At 42.9% G+C, this 17,532-nt stretch overlaps 1 protein-coding gene across 11 annotated transcripts in view; it reads left to right on the forward strand.

The window, feature by feature from the left end:
* The window catches only part of LOC139547569 (DISP complex protein LRCH3-like), an 87,687-nt gene that overhangs the window by 55,184 nt on the left and 14,971 nt on the right, over nucleotides 1-17,532 (forward strand). For 3 of the 11 annotated variants that reach the window (XM_071356482.1, XM_071356478.1, XM_071356479.1), the window contains exons 8-16: nucleotides 1,128-1,260; nucleotides 2,967-3,109; nucleotides 4,128-4,204; nucleotides 4,505-4,544; nucleotides 4,810-4,962; nucleotides 5,232-5,279; nucleotides 13,906-13,959; nucleotides 16,195-16,275; nucleotides 16,853-16,930. In XM_071356482.1, the coding sequence (XP_071212583.1) occupies nucleotides 1,128-1,260; nucleotides 2,967-3,109; nucleotides 4,128-4,204; nucleotides 4,505-4,544; nucleotides 4,810-4,962; nucleotides 5,232-5,279; nucleotides 13,906-13,959; nucleotides 16,195-16,275; nucleotides 16,853-16,930 (807 nt within the window). The remainder of the gene's footprint in view (nucleotides 1-1,127; nucleotides 1,261-2,966; nucleotides 3,110-4,127; nucleotides 4,205-4,504; nucleotides 4,545-4,809; nucleotides 4,963-5,231; nucleotides 5,280-13,905; nucleotides 13,960-16,194; nucleotides 16,276-16,852; nucleotides 16,931-17,532) is intronic. The other 8 variants (XM_071356483.1, XM_071356484.1, XM_071356486.1 and 5 more) reach the window with 6 other exon arrangements.

Consider the following 17,532-nt stretch of genomic DNA (forward strand, 5'->3'; position numbering starts at 1 on the left):
CTAAGTAAAGCCTGTGTGTATATTTGCTGACTCAAAATTACCATGTTACCACTGCAACACTTAACAAAGAGCTAGAGTCAGTTTTAGAATGGGTGGCAACGAATAAACTAGTACTAAGCTTTATATTTGGGACACACTATTGACTTAACCCGAAACCTCAACTAAATCTGGCAATGAATAACATGGAAATTGAGCAGACAACTGCTTGGTGTAACCCTGGATTGCAAACTGTCATGGTCAAAACATATTGATGAAATGGTAGCTAAGATGGGGAGAAGTCTGTCCGTAATAAAGCGTTGCTCTTCTTTCTTGACATTGCTATCAACAAAATAAGTCCTACAGGCCCTAATTTTGTCACCTGGACCAGTCATATGGTCAAGTGCTACAAAGAGGGACATAGGCAAATTTACAGTTGGCCCAGAACAGAGCAACATGTCTGACCCTTAAATGTACACAGAAAATGAACATCAATGATGTGCATGCCAGGCTCTCCTGGCTCAAAGTAGGGAAGATATTGACTGCATCACTACATGTCTTTGTTAGAGGTATTGACAGAGGTTAGAGGTTGAACACACCCAGCTGTCTATTCAAACAACTAGCACACAGCTCAGACACCCATGCATACTAGACATGCCACAAGCGGTCCCTTCACAGTCCCCAAGTCTAGAACAGACTCCAGGAAACGTACAGTACTACACAGAGCCATGACTACATGGAACTCTTTTCCATATCAAGTTTTACATGTAGTTACACTGCTGAAGGTTCCTAGTGCGCCCCAAATGACAGACCGGCTTGAGTTCCAAGAGGTCAAAACCATTACATTTTAAGACAGGGGTATCTCCAAAGCTGTGTTGTCGCTAATTGTCAAAGATGCATTACAAGCTCAAAACATTTAACAAAGATGACAACTGTGGTTATATGCATGATCCAAAATTCCATAATCATCACAGCCCTACACCACACACGTGCACACGTCAGTTATCATGAATGGAAACAAAGAGCAATCACAAAGGTTCTATGTTTGCAAGGTAGTGTAATATTTCACAGTTATGTTGAAGCTAATCTCTCCATTCGTGTGTTTATTCCTCTCCCATCCATTTTCTCTTTCATTCCTTGTGTACCTACAGCCCACAGATGAGTTGTCGGACCTGCCACTGCGTGTGGCAGAGATCCCCAAAGAACAGAGACAGCGGAGGGAGAGGGAGGAGCACAGGACAACTGGCTCCCATCCTGTGACCAACGGCACATGTGAGAATCAAGGCATGTCTGTCTGTGTGTGAACTGTACTGTAGTGTATTCCCAGTATTATTCTATGGTTTTCTAGCTTGGGAACCAGTCTGTTGGTTTAGCATTTCACTCCCTGCCACTCCTTGTCATGCCAGACTGTTTGGGATATGACACGGAGTACAAGGAGTGGAATGGTAGCACAATGGGCCTGGATTTCAGTCTGATTATATTATACATCTGTGGAAATATACACTGAACAAAAATATAAATGCAACATGCCATGTTTCATGAGCAAAAATAAAAGATCCCAGAAATGTTCCATATGCACAAAAAGCTTATTTCACTCCAATTTTGTGCACAAATTAGTTTAAATCCCATTTCCCCTTTGCCAAGATAATCCTTCCACCTGACAGGTGTGGCATATCAAGCAGCTGATTAAATACCATTACACAGGTGCACCTTGTGCTGGGGACATTAAAAGGCCATTCTAAAATGTGCAGTTTGTCACACAAAACATTGCCACAGATGTCAAGTTTTGAGGGAGCGTGCAATTCGCATGCTGACTGCAGGAATGTCCTCCAGAGCTGTTGCCAGATAATTGAATGTCCATTTCTCTACCATACGCCGCCTCCAACGTCGTTTTAGAGAAATTGGCAGTACATCCAACCGGCCTCACAACCTCAGTCCCCGTGTAACCATGCCAGCCCAGGACCTCCACATCCGGCATCTTCACCTGAGACCAGCCACCCAGACAGCTGATGAAACTGTGGGTTTGCAGAAGCAAAGAATTTCTGCATAAACTGTCAGAAACCGTCTCAGGCAAGCTCATCTACGTGCTCGTCATCCTCACCATGGTCTTGACATGACTGCAGTTCGGCGTCGTAACTGACTTCAGTGGGGAAATCATCTTTGATGGCCACTGGCACGCTGGAGAAGTGTGTTCTTCACGGATTAATCCCGGTTTCAACTGTATCGGGAAGACAGCGTATGGCGTCGTGTGGGCGAGCGGTTTGCTGATGTCAATGTTGTGAACAGAGTGCCCCATGGTGGGGTGGGGTTATGGTATGGGGAGGGAAAAGAGGTCAACAAACACAATTGTATTTTATCATAGTTAATTTTAATGCACAAAGATATTGTGACGAGTTCCTGAGACCAATTGTCATGCCATTCATCCGCCCATATCACTTTATGTTTCAGCATGAAAATGTACAGCCCCATGTCGTAAGGATCTCGACACAATTACTGGAAGCTGAAAATGTCCAAGTTCTTCCATGGCCTGCATACTCACCAGACATGTCACCCATTGAGCATATTTCGATCCTCTGGGGCGATGTGTACCACAGCGTGTTCCATACTCAGCAACTTTGCACACCATTGAAGAGGAGTGGGACAACATTCCACAGGCCACAATCAACAGCTTGATCAACTCTATGCAAAGGAGATGTCGCGCTGCATGAGTCAAATGGTGGTCACACCAGATACTGACTGGTTTTCTGATCCACGCCCCTACCTTTCTCTTTTGAAGTTATCTGTGACCAACAGATGCATATCTGCATTCCCAGTCGTGAAAGCCATAGATTAGGGCCTATTGATTTTATTTGAACTGACCAATTTCCTTATGAACTGTAAATCTTTGAAGTTGTTGCATTCATATTTTTGTTCAGTGTATATTCTACATATTTGGTCGTCTTTACTTTGAACCTGGAGGTAATCTGTCTTTCTGTTTTATCTGTCTGTAGTAGAGGGAGAGCTGGAGCAGATAGACTTTATAGACAGTTGTACGGGGGAGGAGGAAGAGGAGGGTAGGAGAGGAGAAGTAGCAGAAACCATCAGCCTCAGCTCCCAGTTCATGGCATACATCGAGCGCCGCATCACTGGAGAGGTGAGTGTGTGTGTGTGTGTGTGTGTGTGATATAAAATAGAATATATGCCATTCAGCAGACTCTTTCATCCAATGGGACTTACATTTTTGTACGGGTGGCCCCAGTGAGAATCACTCCCACCCGTACAAGCGCCATACTCCGCCTACTGGACCATCTGTGTGTGTGTTCATGAGTGCGCTTGTGTGTGACTGGCCCAGTGTGTACAGGACTGTATGTAGAAGGCTGCGGGCCTGTTAATCACGACAGAATAGTATGCCATGTTTAATTCGACGGAAACGGCCTCCTGAGTGGCGCACCAGTCAAAGGCACTGCATCGTAGTGTTGTGGCGTCACTACAGCCTGAGGTTCGATGACCGGGAGTCCTATAGGGCGGCGCACAATTGGCCCAGTGTCGTCCGGGTTAGGGGAGGGTTTGGTGGGTGGGCTTTACTTGGCCCATTGCGCTCTAGCATCTCCTTGTGGCGGGCCAGGTGCCTGCAAGCTGACTCCGGTCGTCAGTTGAACAGTGTTTCCTCCGACAGATTGATGCAGCTGGCTTATGGGTTAAGCGAGCGGGTGTTAAGAAGCGAGGCTTGGCGGGTCATGTTTCGAAGGACTCATGACTCGACCTTCTCCTTTCCCGAGCCCGTTGGCGTTGTAGCGATGAGACAAGATCACAATTATACATCATGAAATTGGGGAGAAAAATAATATTATTATTCAACCGAAACTACTGTTCTGAATGACCAGTTGAAGAACCTGATTATGGTGACCAGGAAGCGATAGTGTATGGTGTGCTGTGTGAGTTTTGCAATTTGTATTGATCAGGCCACACTCCCCAAACAGGAGCCTACCTCCAAAAGGCTGTTGAAGAATGGTGCACACTGTTTTAGGGAAACGTGTCATTCAGGGCAAATCTTCACACAACATAGTAAACATTGAACCGAACTGAACGCACTCCGTGTGTGAGTGAGCGTTTGTGGTGTGTGGGGTAAGAGCGAGATCGTGGCTGGTGTATTGATGACTGTCTCTTTGTAGAGCTCTCCAGTCAAGTCCAACTCCTCCAGAGACTCAAGGACAGACGACCCGAGGCGACACAATTCTCTGCAGAACAGGTAGGAAGACGCGTGTACACACACACCCTACCTTTCTTGTAAGTTGACCTATAGCAGTGATGTATAACACTCTCACACAAACACATGAGCCCATCTCTATGGCAGATTCTCAGCCTGTGTTACTGTCGTGTCTCTGTTTGGTTTTTAACAAAACAAATTGACTTACCAAATGACTGTGCCCAACAGACCATACAATCTCCAGTCTAAATAAAGATCCCTAATCTAATCTGTATTTAGTTAGATCACACATCTAACCCCCTCCCTTCCTCCATCTGTCTCCCACCCACCCCCCTCCTTCAGGACTGTCCATGATCCAACCTCTTCTGCCTCTCATAATCAGGTAATCCGAGTATGTCTAAATGCTGTGTACAGCTTCCAATACTGATTATTACTGCGTAATTACTACCATGTTTTTAAACTTGATGTATTGAGTCTAAATGTTGATACCGCCTCTTTTCAACTCCGCTCTTCTCTTCCTCGTTCCGCCTCCTCTCCCTCCGTTTCCCCGTATCTTCCTTCCTTCATCTTTCTCCTCTCTTGGTTTCTCTCCTCTCGCTTTGTTTCCTTCCCCTTCCTCTCTCTCCCCCCTCCCTCTCTGTGTTCAGAGAGGGGCTGGGGTTGGTGCGGGTCCGAGCGGGGCGCCGGGTGGGGGCGTGGAGCGTGTGCGGAGGATGGCCCAGTTGGCCGCCCTGCGGTACGAGGAGGAGAGGCAGAAGTCACGCTCAGTGCAGCGGGACGCCGTCATGACCTACGTCAAGGTTCCTCCGACTACTATTCATTTTTATTGTTGATTTATGTCTTGCTCTTGTATCACTGTTAGTGGTGGATTTAGTGGGGGAACGTTATTGGAGTTTACACTGATGCTGTGTATGTCTACAGTAGCCTTATGTTTAAAAATGTTAAAGTAAAAGATAAATAAGAATGGCCTCAAATGAATGACATTCTCTAGCGCTTTTTCTAAGTAGACATTTTGGATACTTTTGGAGAGCATTGTGTATGACTGAGACTGGTCTCTCGGTCTCTACAGCACAAAGTGTCTCAAAGTCCTACCAAGCTGAGTCCCACGGAAAACGAGGTGAGTCCACACACTGCGCTCTCTCTCTCTCTGACCTCTTTGCTCTGTGTTCTCTCACTCTAAAGGTCTCGCCATGCTGAGTTAATGTATGTGTTGGCATGAAAGGTTCTAGATATAACAACAAAAAGCATAAGTTTGAATAAAAATTCACAGGGGCTCTCCGTAAACATGACCACGCATTTTCTTCAGCAGTCACGTCCGGTGTTCATTCCCCCCATGTCATCCCCCTTTCAATTGTCCTCCATTAATCCTCCACCTCACCCCACATACATACACACACACACACACATATCCCTCTCTTTTGCTCCTATTGTGGTCACGTGCCTTCCTTCACACTCCCTCCCCTTCAGTTATACCATCACTGATTCTTGAGGGTAAAGACGAAACATCTACGACCCCAGCAATGTATTGTCGTTTAACAATATTTTATATAAGACGTCTTTTTTTGTGCCTACTTAAAAATTTGCAGAGCTCTAGACTGCAACCATTTAGTCGCATTTTGCGACCCTTTAACTTCGCTGTGCGAGTAAAATGTTTTATTGGTCGCACATTCTACCTGGTCACCTCAATCAAAACGTCCTATTTATGGGCGGATAAACGGCATTAAAGACATCTAAACTCGGAGGGAAATACGGTGTGCTGGCTAACAAATGTACAGGATAAATACATTATAAACAGTGACATGGAAAGCAACACTCATCAACACTCACCAAAGGAACCACTGTAAGTAATGTACAAACAGCCAGGCGCCCCGATAACTTTCAAAACAACTGGGAACTCTGAAATCTCTGATTTCCGACTTGAGTGCGTTCAAAACATCTGGGAACTGGGCGAAATCGCTTTGAACGGTCATTCAACTCGTAATTCCAATTCAGAAACTCTGGCATCTTTCTAGACTTTCCGAACGTAAATTCACTGACGTCATGATTTGAACTCGTTTTTTGAAAAGCACCGTTAGTTCTTTACAGTAACTGAACTTGCCCGTGCATGCAGGAGGGCAGACTTTAGTGTAAATACTCTACAGGGAACAATTTGGTGGTGGAGTAAATTAAATTGTATAAAGAAATTTACAGTAGCATGGATAAATTCATATGTAACAGACATGTTATTCATTACACAATTTACTACAGTAGACTGCATAAAATAGATGAAGGATAAACAACATGTAAAGTAGGCTTCATAAGCAGGTCAAATCTTTCCGTCATAAAAAGCATATTCAAATCCGTAGTAGGCACTCTATTCCTCTTCCCCAAGTGACATCTTGCCCACAGGGTAACTTGCCGATAGGCAGTCAATCTGTAATGACTGAAACATGCATATTGATTATTAAGTTGCCTAGTTAAATAAAATAAAAGTGCGCCCTTATTGTAAGAAATTCATGAGGTCCTTACAATAGAATGCTTATGATTGTAAAAGTAATCAGAAGTATGGTAATAAGAAAATAGCTAATTATAGATGGGATGGATTCAAGGTAGCCTACAAATAACAGACATTGAAAATGGATTGTGTCACAATCAATTTTTTTTTTACAATGACAGGAGCGGCAGTGGTTAGAGCGTTGGACTAGTAACCGAAAGGTTGCAAGTTCGAATCCCCGAGCTGACAAGGTACAAATCTGTTGTTCTGCCCCTGAACAAGGCAGTTAACCCACTGTTGCTAGGCCGTCATTGAAAATAAGAATTTGTTCTTAACTGACTTGCCTAGTTAAATAAAGGTTAAAAAAATATATATATATGTAAAATACAGTAACCAGCAATCAACTATCTTGTGGGCGACACAAGTTATTTAGCTGGCTTGCTTTCCTAGCAAACAAACGCACTGCCTCTGAGTAGGTTTTGACGTTTATGACATCCACGTTCACCCAATCGATACACATCAAAATGATCAAACCGTGCAGTGCCAATGCGGGAAAATCTGTGATTTAGCTAGCTACTTCCTTACTAGCCAACTAGCTCTTCTAAAATGTAAACAATGCGTAGTAACGGTACGGTACCTGCTGTTTATAGGGCGCTCCAAACCTTCTGCCCGTACATCCTTCAGGCATAGCATGGCCACCTCCAAAAGGTCTCGCTCTTCACAGAGCATGGTGAATAGCCTGTGATTAACATTACAAGGTTGTTGTCCTGGTCCACCACCGATGCTTCTTTGCAACAGATCTACTCTGACAGTGGGCATGGCGGCGACCTACATTTTACAAGTACTTACGAGGTGTTTGGCAAAAGTCTAATATTTTGCTTTTCTGGCATTTTAAAAGTTTCCTTTAGCTGTATATCGTTAAATACATACAGTGCATTCGGAAAGTATTCAGACCCCTTCCATTTTCCCACCACCTTTTGTTATATTACAGCCTTATTCTAAAATTGATGAGGAAATGTTTGAATTCAATCAATCTACACACACTACCCCTTAATGACAAAGCGAAAACGGGTTTTTAGAATGTTTTTGACATTACCTTAATTACATAAGTATTCATACACTTTGCTATAAGATTAGAAATTGAGCTCCGGTGTATCCTGTTTCCATTGATAATCCTTGAGTTGTTTTTACAACTTAATTGGAATCCACCTGTGGTAAATTCAATTGATTAGATATGATTTGGAAAGGCACACACCTGTCTATATAAGGTCCCACAGTTGACAGTGCATGTCAGAGCAAAAACCAAGTCATAAGGTCGAAGGAATTGTCCCTAGATCTCTGAGACAGGATTGTGTCGAGGCATAAGGGTACCAAAAAAGGATACCAAAAAATGTCTGCAGCATTGAAGGTCCCCAAGAACACTGTGGCCTCAGTCATTCTTTAGGAAGAGTCTTGATGGTTCAAAACTTCTTCCATTAGAGTTGGCCATACTGAGCAATCGGGGGAGAAAGGCCTTGGTCAGGGAGGTGATCAAAAACCCGATGTTGACTCTGACAGAGATTCAGAGTTCCTCTGTGGAGATGGTTGTCCTCCTGGAAGGTTCTCCCATCTCTGCAGCACTCCACCAATCAAGCCTTTATGGGAAGAGTGGCCAGACAGAAGCCACTCGTCCATAGAATGGATACAAATGCAAGGCAAACTTTAATGCTGCCATCTTGACTCCCATACACAAGTATATAACTATTGCTATTAAGTGCCAAATATTTATTGGAGTGTACCATTGTACCTGAGGCATACTAATGAGGCAGCAACGGCATTTTTGACATGACCGGACAGGTAACAAAATGAACAACAGCTAACTTATCGATCAAAATAAGGTTATTTTTGGTCAAGGTTGGCTAAAAGTATACCTGTCTCATAGTTTGTGTTAGACACTGATCTAAAATGACTTACTTAAATTCTATCCAAATAAAGAAATTAAAGTCCACTCTGTCCTCATCCATCCAACACCAACAAAAGGCACAAAAATGGCTGTACAATCTAGCCAAAATACTTTTTGGATGTTATTTTGAGAGAGAGAGACATGCAGGTCATATTATACCATTAGAAAAAAATCTTTAATTAAGTTTCACCCTTTTGTTAATCGTTGCTCAAAATTAACCCAATAATTCAGACACATGGAACATGTATCATCCACAATGGGGCAAAACTAAATTCAACTAATGAGCTAAATAACATTTAAAAAACTGAAAAAGAATTGGGAATAAATTCGGATTAAGTAAGATCCCAAACAAATATTACAACCTATATTACAGAACTGCTCCTCCTGCTTCTCTCTTTTGATGCTTATTTTGTGGGTGGACGCATCAAACTACCTCATATTTTTAAAAGTGGCAAAGTGGTCAATAATACTATTATGGCTTAGTGGCCCAAACACTTCACCCTCAATGGACATGGCTGCAAAACTTGCACGCCTTTTATGACCCTTTAACTTGCGCAACCAGGAGTGCAGCCGGCGCAGTGCACTAAAGGACCTTTCACAGGCGCAGCTGCTCACAGGAATTGTGAGAACAACCTGGATGACTTCCTTCAGAGAAGGAAACATATCATCATCCAGGAGGTTATGCACAGCAGGCATATCTTTGGGAGGACATCCAGCCTCTCTTTTCCGGGCAAGGAAGTTTCTGGCCACCAACATCTCTTCTGTTTCAACATCAATACCGTAGTGCTTGGCAAAGTCAGTTTAGCATGATGTATCTAGGAAGTTGTTTTGGGCTGCATGCCTGTATGCCTTTGAGCAGACCTGCATCTACAGTCAAGAATCGCTGGTCAAGCTCACAAACCATCCTGTCCAAGCAGGGGAGCAACAACTCTGTTTTCATTGTTTGTGAACATGACAATTCTGTGCCTAAACCCAAGGAGGTCCCCACCACAAAATTTCCCATTTTCCTTTGTTTTTCGCTTTCTTGCTGCGTCTGCCTCTGGACTTATTGGGAATTTCACAGAGTGCTTTGGTTCTGTCAAAGTTCTGTGGCAAATGCATCTGTGCGTTTGCCTATCAGTGTGTCACATACAGCTTGTTTGCCGATACAAGCTTCTCTCAGGTCTCTTTACAGTCTCTTTCTGGAGGAACTTGTGTAATCCCTCAGTTATAGAAAGAAGGGACTGAAACATCAGTAGCAAATACACGATGGAGAACTTATGAAGCTTTGCTCTCAGACTAACAGTCATGGGGGATCCAATGGTAGATAGACAATCAAAAATAGCAGTTAAAGTGTCCAGGACTGCATTTATGGACCGCAGCTGGCATGCCCAGCGAGTGTTTAAGAGCTGTACAAGTTCAGCTGATGCTATTCCAAGTTTGGACTGGGCTTCTTTGAACTTGTGGTGTTTAACGAGGGATGTACTGAAAAACGAATACACATTCTCCAAGAAACTGAAAAACTCAGCAGCCTCCGGAACAGCCCTGCAACTATGACACAACACCAAATTAAGCTCATGAAATTAGCAATGTACATAAATTGCCTCCGGATGCAGCACTCTGACATGTGCTTGCACACCTCCTTTGAACCCACTCATGACAGCTGCACCATCATAGGTCTTTGCAATGAACTTTAGGCCTGCTACCCCTCTCATTTGGAGTTGCTGTTGCAACTCATTTGCTATCGATTGGGCATCAAAATGACTTGATTTCTGCTAGTGCTAGTAAACGCTTCTTAACTGTCCCCTCTGTCACATACCTAACACACAGAGCCAACTGTTCAAACTGCCCATCCCTGGCCTCATCCGCCATAATGGCATACATTCCAGACTTTGACATCTCAGAGACCATGGTGTCCATAATCTCTTGAGCACAGCTTTCGATCATGTCATTCTGAGATTCTGGAGAGAGATACGTCGCATTTGATGGAGTATTGTACCTTTGCAGGAAAGGGTCAAACTCCTTCAAAAGCTCCATACATTCAAGAGAGTTCCATCTATTTGTGCTTTCATTAGATTCATCATTGGCACGGAAAGAGTCCGTCTTCCTAACATTGAGGTGACTGCCACAATTCTCCTCAGATACTCCCTTCTCTCTGCAATATCACAAGCATGGGCAGATGTTAAAATCTGAGCAATGTTCTCGTGACTGCTAGTTGCCTGGTAGCTTTGCCATGCCACAACACTGTCTGTGTGTGTGTGCCATTTCATGTTTACCGAAGATAAACAAAGCTTTTTCCAATTTTTGCAGCCATTACTGACAAAATAATCAAATTGAATGTTTTTGCCAAAAACTCTACATGGAAAGCAGAAAGCTGCATACTCTACCTAATTGTGTTTCTCAAACCAGCAGTGCTGAAATGCTCTTTTCTGTGTACCAAAACTTAAGTGTGGGTAGCTATTCAGCTTCACTTGTCTGGGCCCAGTGTCTAAATTGCTCTCATTTCTGGAAGGATATGTTGCAGCGGCTTAATTACTTTCTTTCTCTGGATCTTTTGTTGTCCCTCCCTGTCTGGATCGGTTTGTTGTCCCGCTCTCTGGATCTGTTTGTTGTCCCTCTCTCTGGATCTGCTTGCTGTTCTTCTCGCTCTGGATCTGCTTCTTGTCTCTCTTTCTCTGGGCATGCTTGCTCTCTCTCACTTATACAGCTCGCATGTTGATCTCTGCCATGCATAGAAGCCTCTCTTTCTGCATGACCCTTTAAGATATCATGAACATCATTTATTTATGCCTAACAAAAGTAAGACATGCTGTCACATGCTGTACACATTTTTTTTATCACTAACCTTCATCAGACATGCTCCATCAGCTCTGTCAGCCTCCAGCTTCTTTCCGTCATTCTTGTCTGCTGTGTTTTGACATGTATTGTTATTAAACTCATATTTACAATAACTCAAGGCTTAATAGGTGATTAACCTCTACAGGATTGGTGGGTCCCCCTCTGGACTGTTGAGCTAACGTTAGGGTACTGCGATTAGCATGAGGTTGTAAGTAACAAGAACATTTTCCAGGACATAGACATATCTGATATGGGCAGAAAGCTTACATTCTTGTTAATCTAACTGCACTGTCCAATCTACAGTAGCTATTACAGTGAAATAATACCATGCTATTGTTTGAAAAGAGTGCACAGTTATGAACTTAAAGTGATTAATAAACCAATTAGGCACATTTGGGCACTCTTGATACAACATTTTGAACAGAAATACAATGGTTCATTGGAACAGTCTAAAACTGCACATACACTGATGCCATCTAGTGGCCTAAATCTAAATTGCGCCTGGGCTGGAATAATACATTATGGCCCTTCTCTTGCATTTCAAAAACGATGGTACTAAAAAAAATTACGCTTTTTTCTCTTCTTTATATTATCTTTTACCAGATCTAACGTGTTATACTTGGGGCGGCAGGTAGCCTAGTGGTTAGAGCATTGGACTAGTAACCAGAAGGTTGCAAGATCGAATCCCCGAGCTAAAAATCTGTCGTTCTGCCACTGCCCCACTGTTCCTAGGCCGTCATTGAAAATAAGAATTTGTTCTTAACTGACTTGCCTAGTTAAATAAAGGTTAAAACATTTATATTCTCCCACATTCATTTCACATTTCCACAAACTTCAAAGTGTCTCCTTTCAAATAATATCAAGAATATGCATATCCTCGCTTCAGGGCCTAAGCTACAGGCAGTTAGATTTGGGTATGTCATTTTAGGCGAAAATTAGGGGGGAAAGGGTCTGATCCTTCAGAGGTTAAGCACACAGCCACTCCATTGAATAGCAGGCTAATGTTACTGATTGCTTTGCACTGCTTGCAGTTAGCTGCTGATTCCTTCTAAACCACTCATTGTTAAATTTGCGATTTCCAACGTGTTGTGTAATGTTAATGTCCAATAGCCGATGAGTACCAATACGTTTTAGCTGTCATTTCTCTTCATTATTTCTCTTCATATGACAAGGATTTGCCAGTAGATTGTTGACTTGATTTATGATGACTGCTAGCTAAGACTTTGAAAGTAAGATGTTGACATGATCAGTCCAATTAAAGCTACTGTCGATATAACGTGATTTGATGTCATTCTATGTGTTGCCAATGACCTTTTTGGATGGACACTTCTAATATACATTTTCTAGCTCTAACCTTAGACTTGTACTGTCCCATGAGTGATAAAAAAAAAATGAATCTACGCAACGCTCTGTATTTTCTGCTGGCTTGCCCCACCACCACAGAAAGCACTGAGCTAGGCTGAAACACCTGCATTTTGGAGCTGCCTTACTCATGAAAACAAAAATGAGACTTAGTTTGTATGCTGCTTTATGAACTCAATGAATGTTTATTTTTTATTTTTTACATTGTTTGCTGACTGATGTGGCAGGTATTAATGCCAAAATAACAAGCAAACCAGCCCCACATGCCCTGAATGACGGGTCGCCACTGGATACATTATACATTTCATAAACTGTTGCACCTACAAACTTATTCAGTCCGAAAGGTGGCAGGTCTAATGCTCATTTTATGGACGCTGTGGACTCGTATTAATCCGACGTCTAGAATTTGAGCTAGGTTTGGGAAAAAATTGTCTGACGGCCCTAATGCTAACAACGGTCAAAAATCCGGTATAGTGGTTCCCGCCAACGGCCGGACAAAGTTCTGCCGGAGGCGGGGGAGTGTGTTGTGTACCGCCAAACAAGTTAATTAGCAAATTTTCATCGACATTGGTGTCATATTGGTTTAGATATGATGGTAGGGGAATTTGAATGTAACATTGAGCTTCAACCAATGCATATTCTATAACCCAATAATATTAGTGCACATCAAGACAAAAAAACATCTGAACTCTGGAGCCCTATAGCGACAGTAAAATAGAACAAAAGTAGCTTAATTGTCAACCCAAAATTCCTGACAATAACTGGTTTAGGGTTGTGTATCAAAGTATTTTTTATCATGCATTCCTGCTTGGACATGTTAGATGTAATAACTTATTTATTGAATACCATCTCTGTAGTCTATGACACTTCTTAATAAAGCTTTGTAAAGGACTTTTTATAATGACTTAATAAGGTGCTGACTCAAATGTATTCTATTGTGGGACGCTGCACAATTCTTTTGGGGGGGTACCACCAAATCATGTGCTGGTGCCACCAACTGAAAATGTTTGTGCCACCAGGGGTTAAACGTTAGTCTAGAGCCCTGGCTATATATCCTAGCTATCTCCCCCTCACCCCCTCTCCATCCTCACCTCCTGTCTTCCCTGTGTGTTCTGTCCTCATTCCCTCTCTTCCACTCCTCCCTGCCAGAACGCGTACCCCTCCAGGCGTTCCACCCACACGGACGACTCAGCCCTCTTCATGGTAAGGCGCCATGGCTGTGCTCCCATTCTCTTCTTCCCTTCTTCGCCAACAAGTGTGCACTACTTCACTCTTTCTCCACTAATATAAAACAGTTGTCAATTTAGGTTTTGACATCAACAAATTACCTTCAATTCATTGCATTTTCATCTCTTATCAAAATGAAAAGAAACCAATAAATACATTTACTCAATAAACATTTATTTTTCAAGGTATCTTCATCAAAAACTTGTATCATTCCATACAATAATCTGTCATGTTCATTTAGAAATAATACTTGGCGACCCCATCTGCAGTTCCCGGTCGGCCACACAAGGGGTCTCGACCCAGGCTTTGAATAACACTGTTTTAAAAAGGAGCAACTGGGGAAAGAAATATGGTAGCCCATGGCATGCTTACACCAATCTAATGCTGTTCTGGGGGAATAAAAAATAATTTAAAAAACATTATTTCAACCAAAATGATTCTTTATGCTTTTCAACCCTTGTGGCGGAGTAAACAAGTGCCCACTTTAGGAAAACAGTAGGAAATGGGAACACGACCTGTGTGTCACCTGCTCTCTATCCATCCTCTACCCACCTGTCAACACCCAATAACCTTTCATAGTCCTCCCCCTACATCTCTAACTAGTCATCAATGGTTAGATTGACACTCTTGTCTACTGTTTGGTTATATAGCTAAACACATTCACACTATAATGAATCTATAGACTTACAGGTATCTGCCACAAAAAAAAGGAAACGCAAGTAAATGAGGGATACAAAGTATATTGAAAGCAGGTGCCTCCACACACGTGTGGTTCCTGAGTTAATAAAGCAATTAACATCCCATCATGCTTAGGGTCATGTATAAAAATGCCCAGTTGCCCATTATTTTGGCTACCATGGTTAGATGAGATCTAGATGACTTTGAAAGAGGGGTATCAAAGGAGCATACAGGGTTTAAAGGGTGTTTATCTCAGTCACCAGATCTCAACCCAATTGATCACTTATGGGAGATTCTGTAGCGGCACCTAAAACAGCGTTTTCCAACACCATCAACAAAACACCAAATGATGGAATTTCTCATAGAAGAATGCTACTCATCCCTCCAATAGAGTTGTAGACACTTGTCGAATCTATGCCAAGTCGCATTGAAGCTGTTCTGGCGGCTCGTGGTGCCCCAACACTAAGACACTTTATTTTGGTGTTTCCTTTATTTTGGCAGTTACCTGTGTTTCGTCATATGCCTGTGTGGACATCTGGTCTTTCTGATTGCATCTAACAATCTTTTGGTCAGTGAGCGATGCGTTCCGCCATTCACTGCCACTGTAAAAGAAGTGCCGTTTGACAACATTAACTGGGTCGTGTTCATTACGCACCAAATGGAAGAAAGCGGATTGAACTTCCATGTGGGACTAGGATAAAACGCAAATTTTCATTTTCTGTCAAGTGCCCTAATGAACACAACCCTGGGTATTAACTTTTTCACAGTAACGTTCCTCCGACCCAAACTGTACCCCTCTGGCTCGCGTACTCTGAGCACAGTACGGTGTAACCCAAGGATCAGCCTGCTTTTGTTACACATGGCTTATTTACAGCCTGGTTTGGCGGGACTTGTCGAGCTAACCATGCCCCTCGGCTCACTTAAAATGTATATTTTACCCCAAAAAAAAATTTCGTTCGAGCACTTTCATTACAGTGCTTCGTCTTGAAAAGTTAAACTGTTGACATGCACATTTTGTGACTGTCAACAGTAGACTAATGAACAAAATACCCAAGTATTTTTTTGTATAATGTCCCTTTTAAAAGGGGGCTGGCACCAGATACGTAATCGGGTGCATGGAAGGAAATGGAAATATCTACACCAGCATGGTATGGTTTGGGTCAGCACGGTAGTGTGAAAATGCTGTTATTTTAGTTATGAGATGACCTGCTGCTTGGTTCTGGGTTTCAGCTGGCTGTCGGAATCCTTGCCTGTCCCGATGCTTTCTAACTCTAAACTTTTTTGCACTAACCTGTTCCAGAGACAGTGGTTGTGTCCCAAATGGCATCCTATTCCATATATAGTACACTACATTTTACCAACGCCCGTAGGGCACAACAAATAGGTCCCTTTTTCCTGGTGCATTGTAACCAGCTTCCACCTGTCCTGGCTTAACCCCTCTTCTCCTCCTTCTCTTCTTTCTCTTCTGATTCCCCTCTTTCTGTGTTTATTTTCTGTCTCTCTCTCTCCCTTCTCCGGCTGGTTCACTGTTAGAGCGAGTACCAGCCTCGCATGGTGTTTGAGGTAGACACTGACACCAACACCATAAAGAGGAAGCCTGGCACTCACAAGCAGGTGAAACACACTTTTGGTTACAGTACTACACACACACACATTTGACTTGTTTCACATGCACATTTGGGAGCAACTATGTGTAGACAGCATACACACAGTCGCACATTGTTGGAGTACTACACAGCAATACATACAAACAAAAAAACAAACCAACCAAGTCATAGGCACTTAACCCAAATTGCTCCTTTAATTCGCTCTAGATAAGAGCGTCTGCTAAATTACTAAAATGTAAAATGATATACGGGCTGTCTGCAAACATACCATCCCACACACACACATGCACAAAGTTGTTCTTTTGTGGCCTGCATCTGCAGCATGTTGTGTGTGTACTGTGCTTACTCAATTAACAGAACAGTACTCCATTTTGTATCGCTCTCTGCTTATAAATCTCTCCATTATTCCACGTCTCTTTTTATTTTCCTTCACACTTCCTTGTTACTCTTTCTCCTCAATTCTCATTGGATTTTATTTTTAAATCCCTCAATCCACCTGTTGCCATTCCTTCCTTGTCGCTCTCCTTATTTCTCCTTTTATTTTTGTCCTCCTGCACTCTTTCTCTCCGACCACCTCCCCCCAGTCTCTTACTGTGTCTGGGATGTCCATAGATGGGCGTCTCTCCTATCCTGACGATATTTTCCCCACATGTCTACTGCAGGTACTGCAACCTTGCACGTCTTCTTTTCAGAGCAACCTCCCTTTTCCGTCTCTTTCTCTTCATTTCCTTATACTTTGGATTTTGGAGCATTCTGCTACACACTGGTCTAGGGCCAGTTTAGTGATGGTTAGAGTTTGGCTAGTGCATGTGTGGTGCGCTCCCCTGTGCAAAATGCCTGCCTTGGCATCACCCAGGTGTGAGTTACACTTTGGCTGTGGATGAGGTGAGTTTCCCCTTTACAATGGAAATGCGTTGAGCACCAATTAGGAGAGCACTAGGTGTCTATAAATCTAATCCATGAATATGATCATTATAAGCTCAACCTAAGGGGCACTCTACCTACCTGCAGCCAGAGAGCCTGCTCCATGGCTCTATGCCCATAGTCCACCCTCTTCTATGTAACAGTTGCCCATCTTTGATGTAGCGGTAAAAGATAGGTTTGTTAACACCAAACAGGCAAGATGAATGCTAATGCTAACAGCGCTAATGTTGATGTCAAAAGGTGCTCTCGTGATATTTACGGGCCTTTACTCTCCCCCATTACATCTCTGGTGCCAACGGAGGTGTGATTATATACCTGAGTATTGTTGAGAGAACCGTTT

Source organism: Salvelinus alpinus, chromosome 21 (genome assembly GCF_045679555.1).
Source record: "Salvelinus alpinus chromosome 21, SLU_Salpinus.1, whole genome shotgun sequence".
Taxonomy (NCBI): domain Eukaryota; kingdom Metazoa; phylum Chordata; class Actinopteri; order Salmoniformes; family Salmonidae; genus Salvelinus; species Salvelinus alpinus.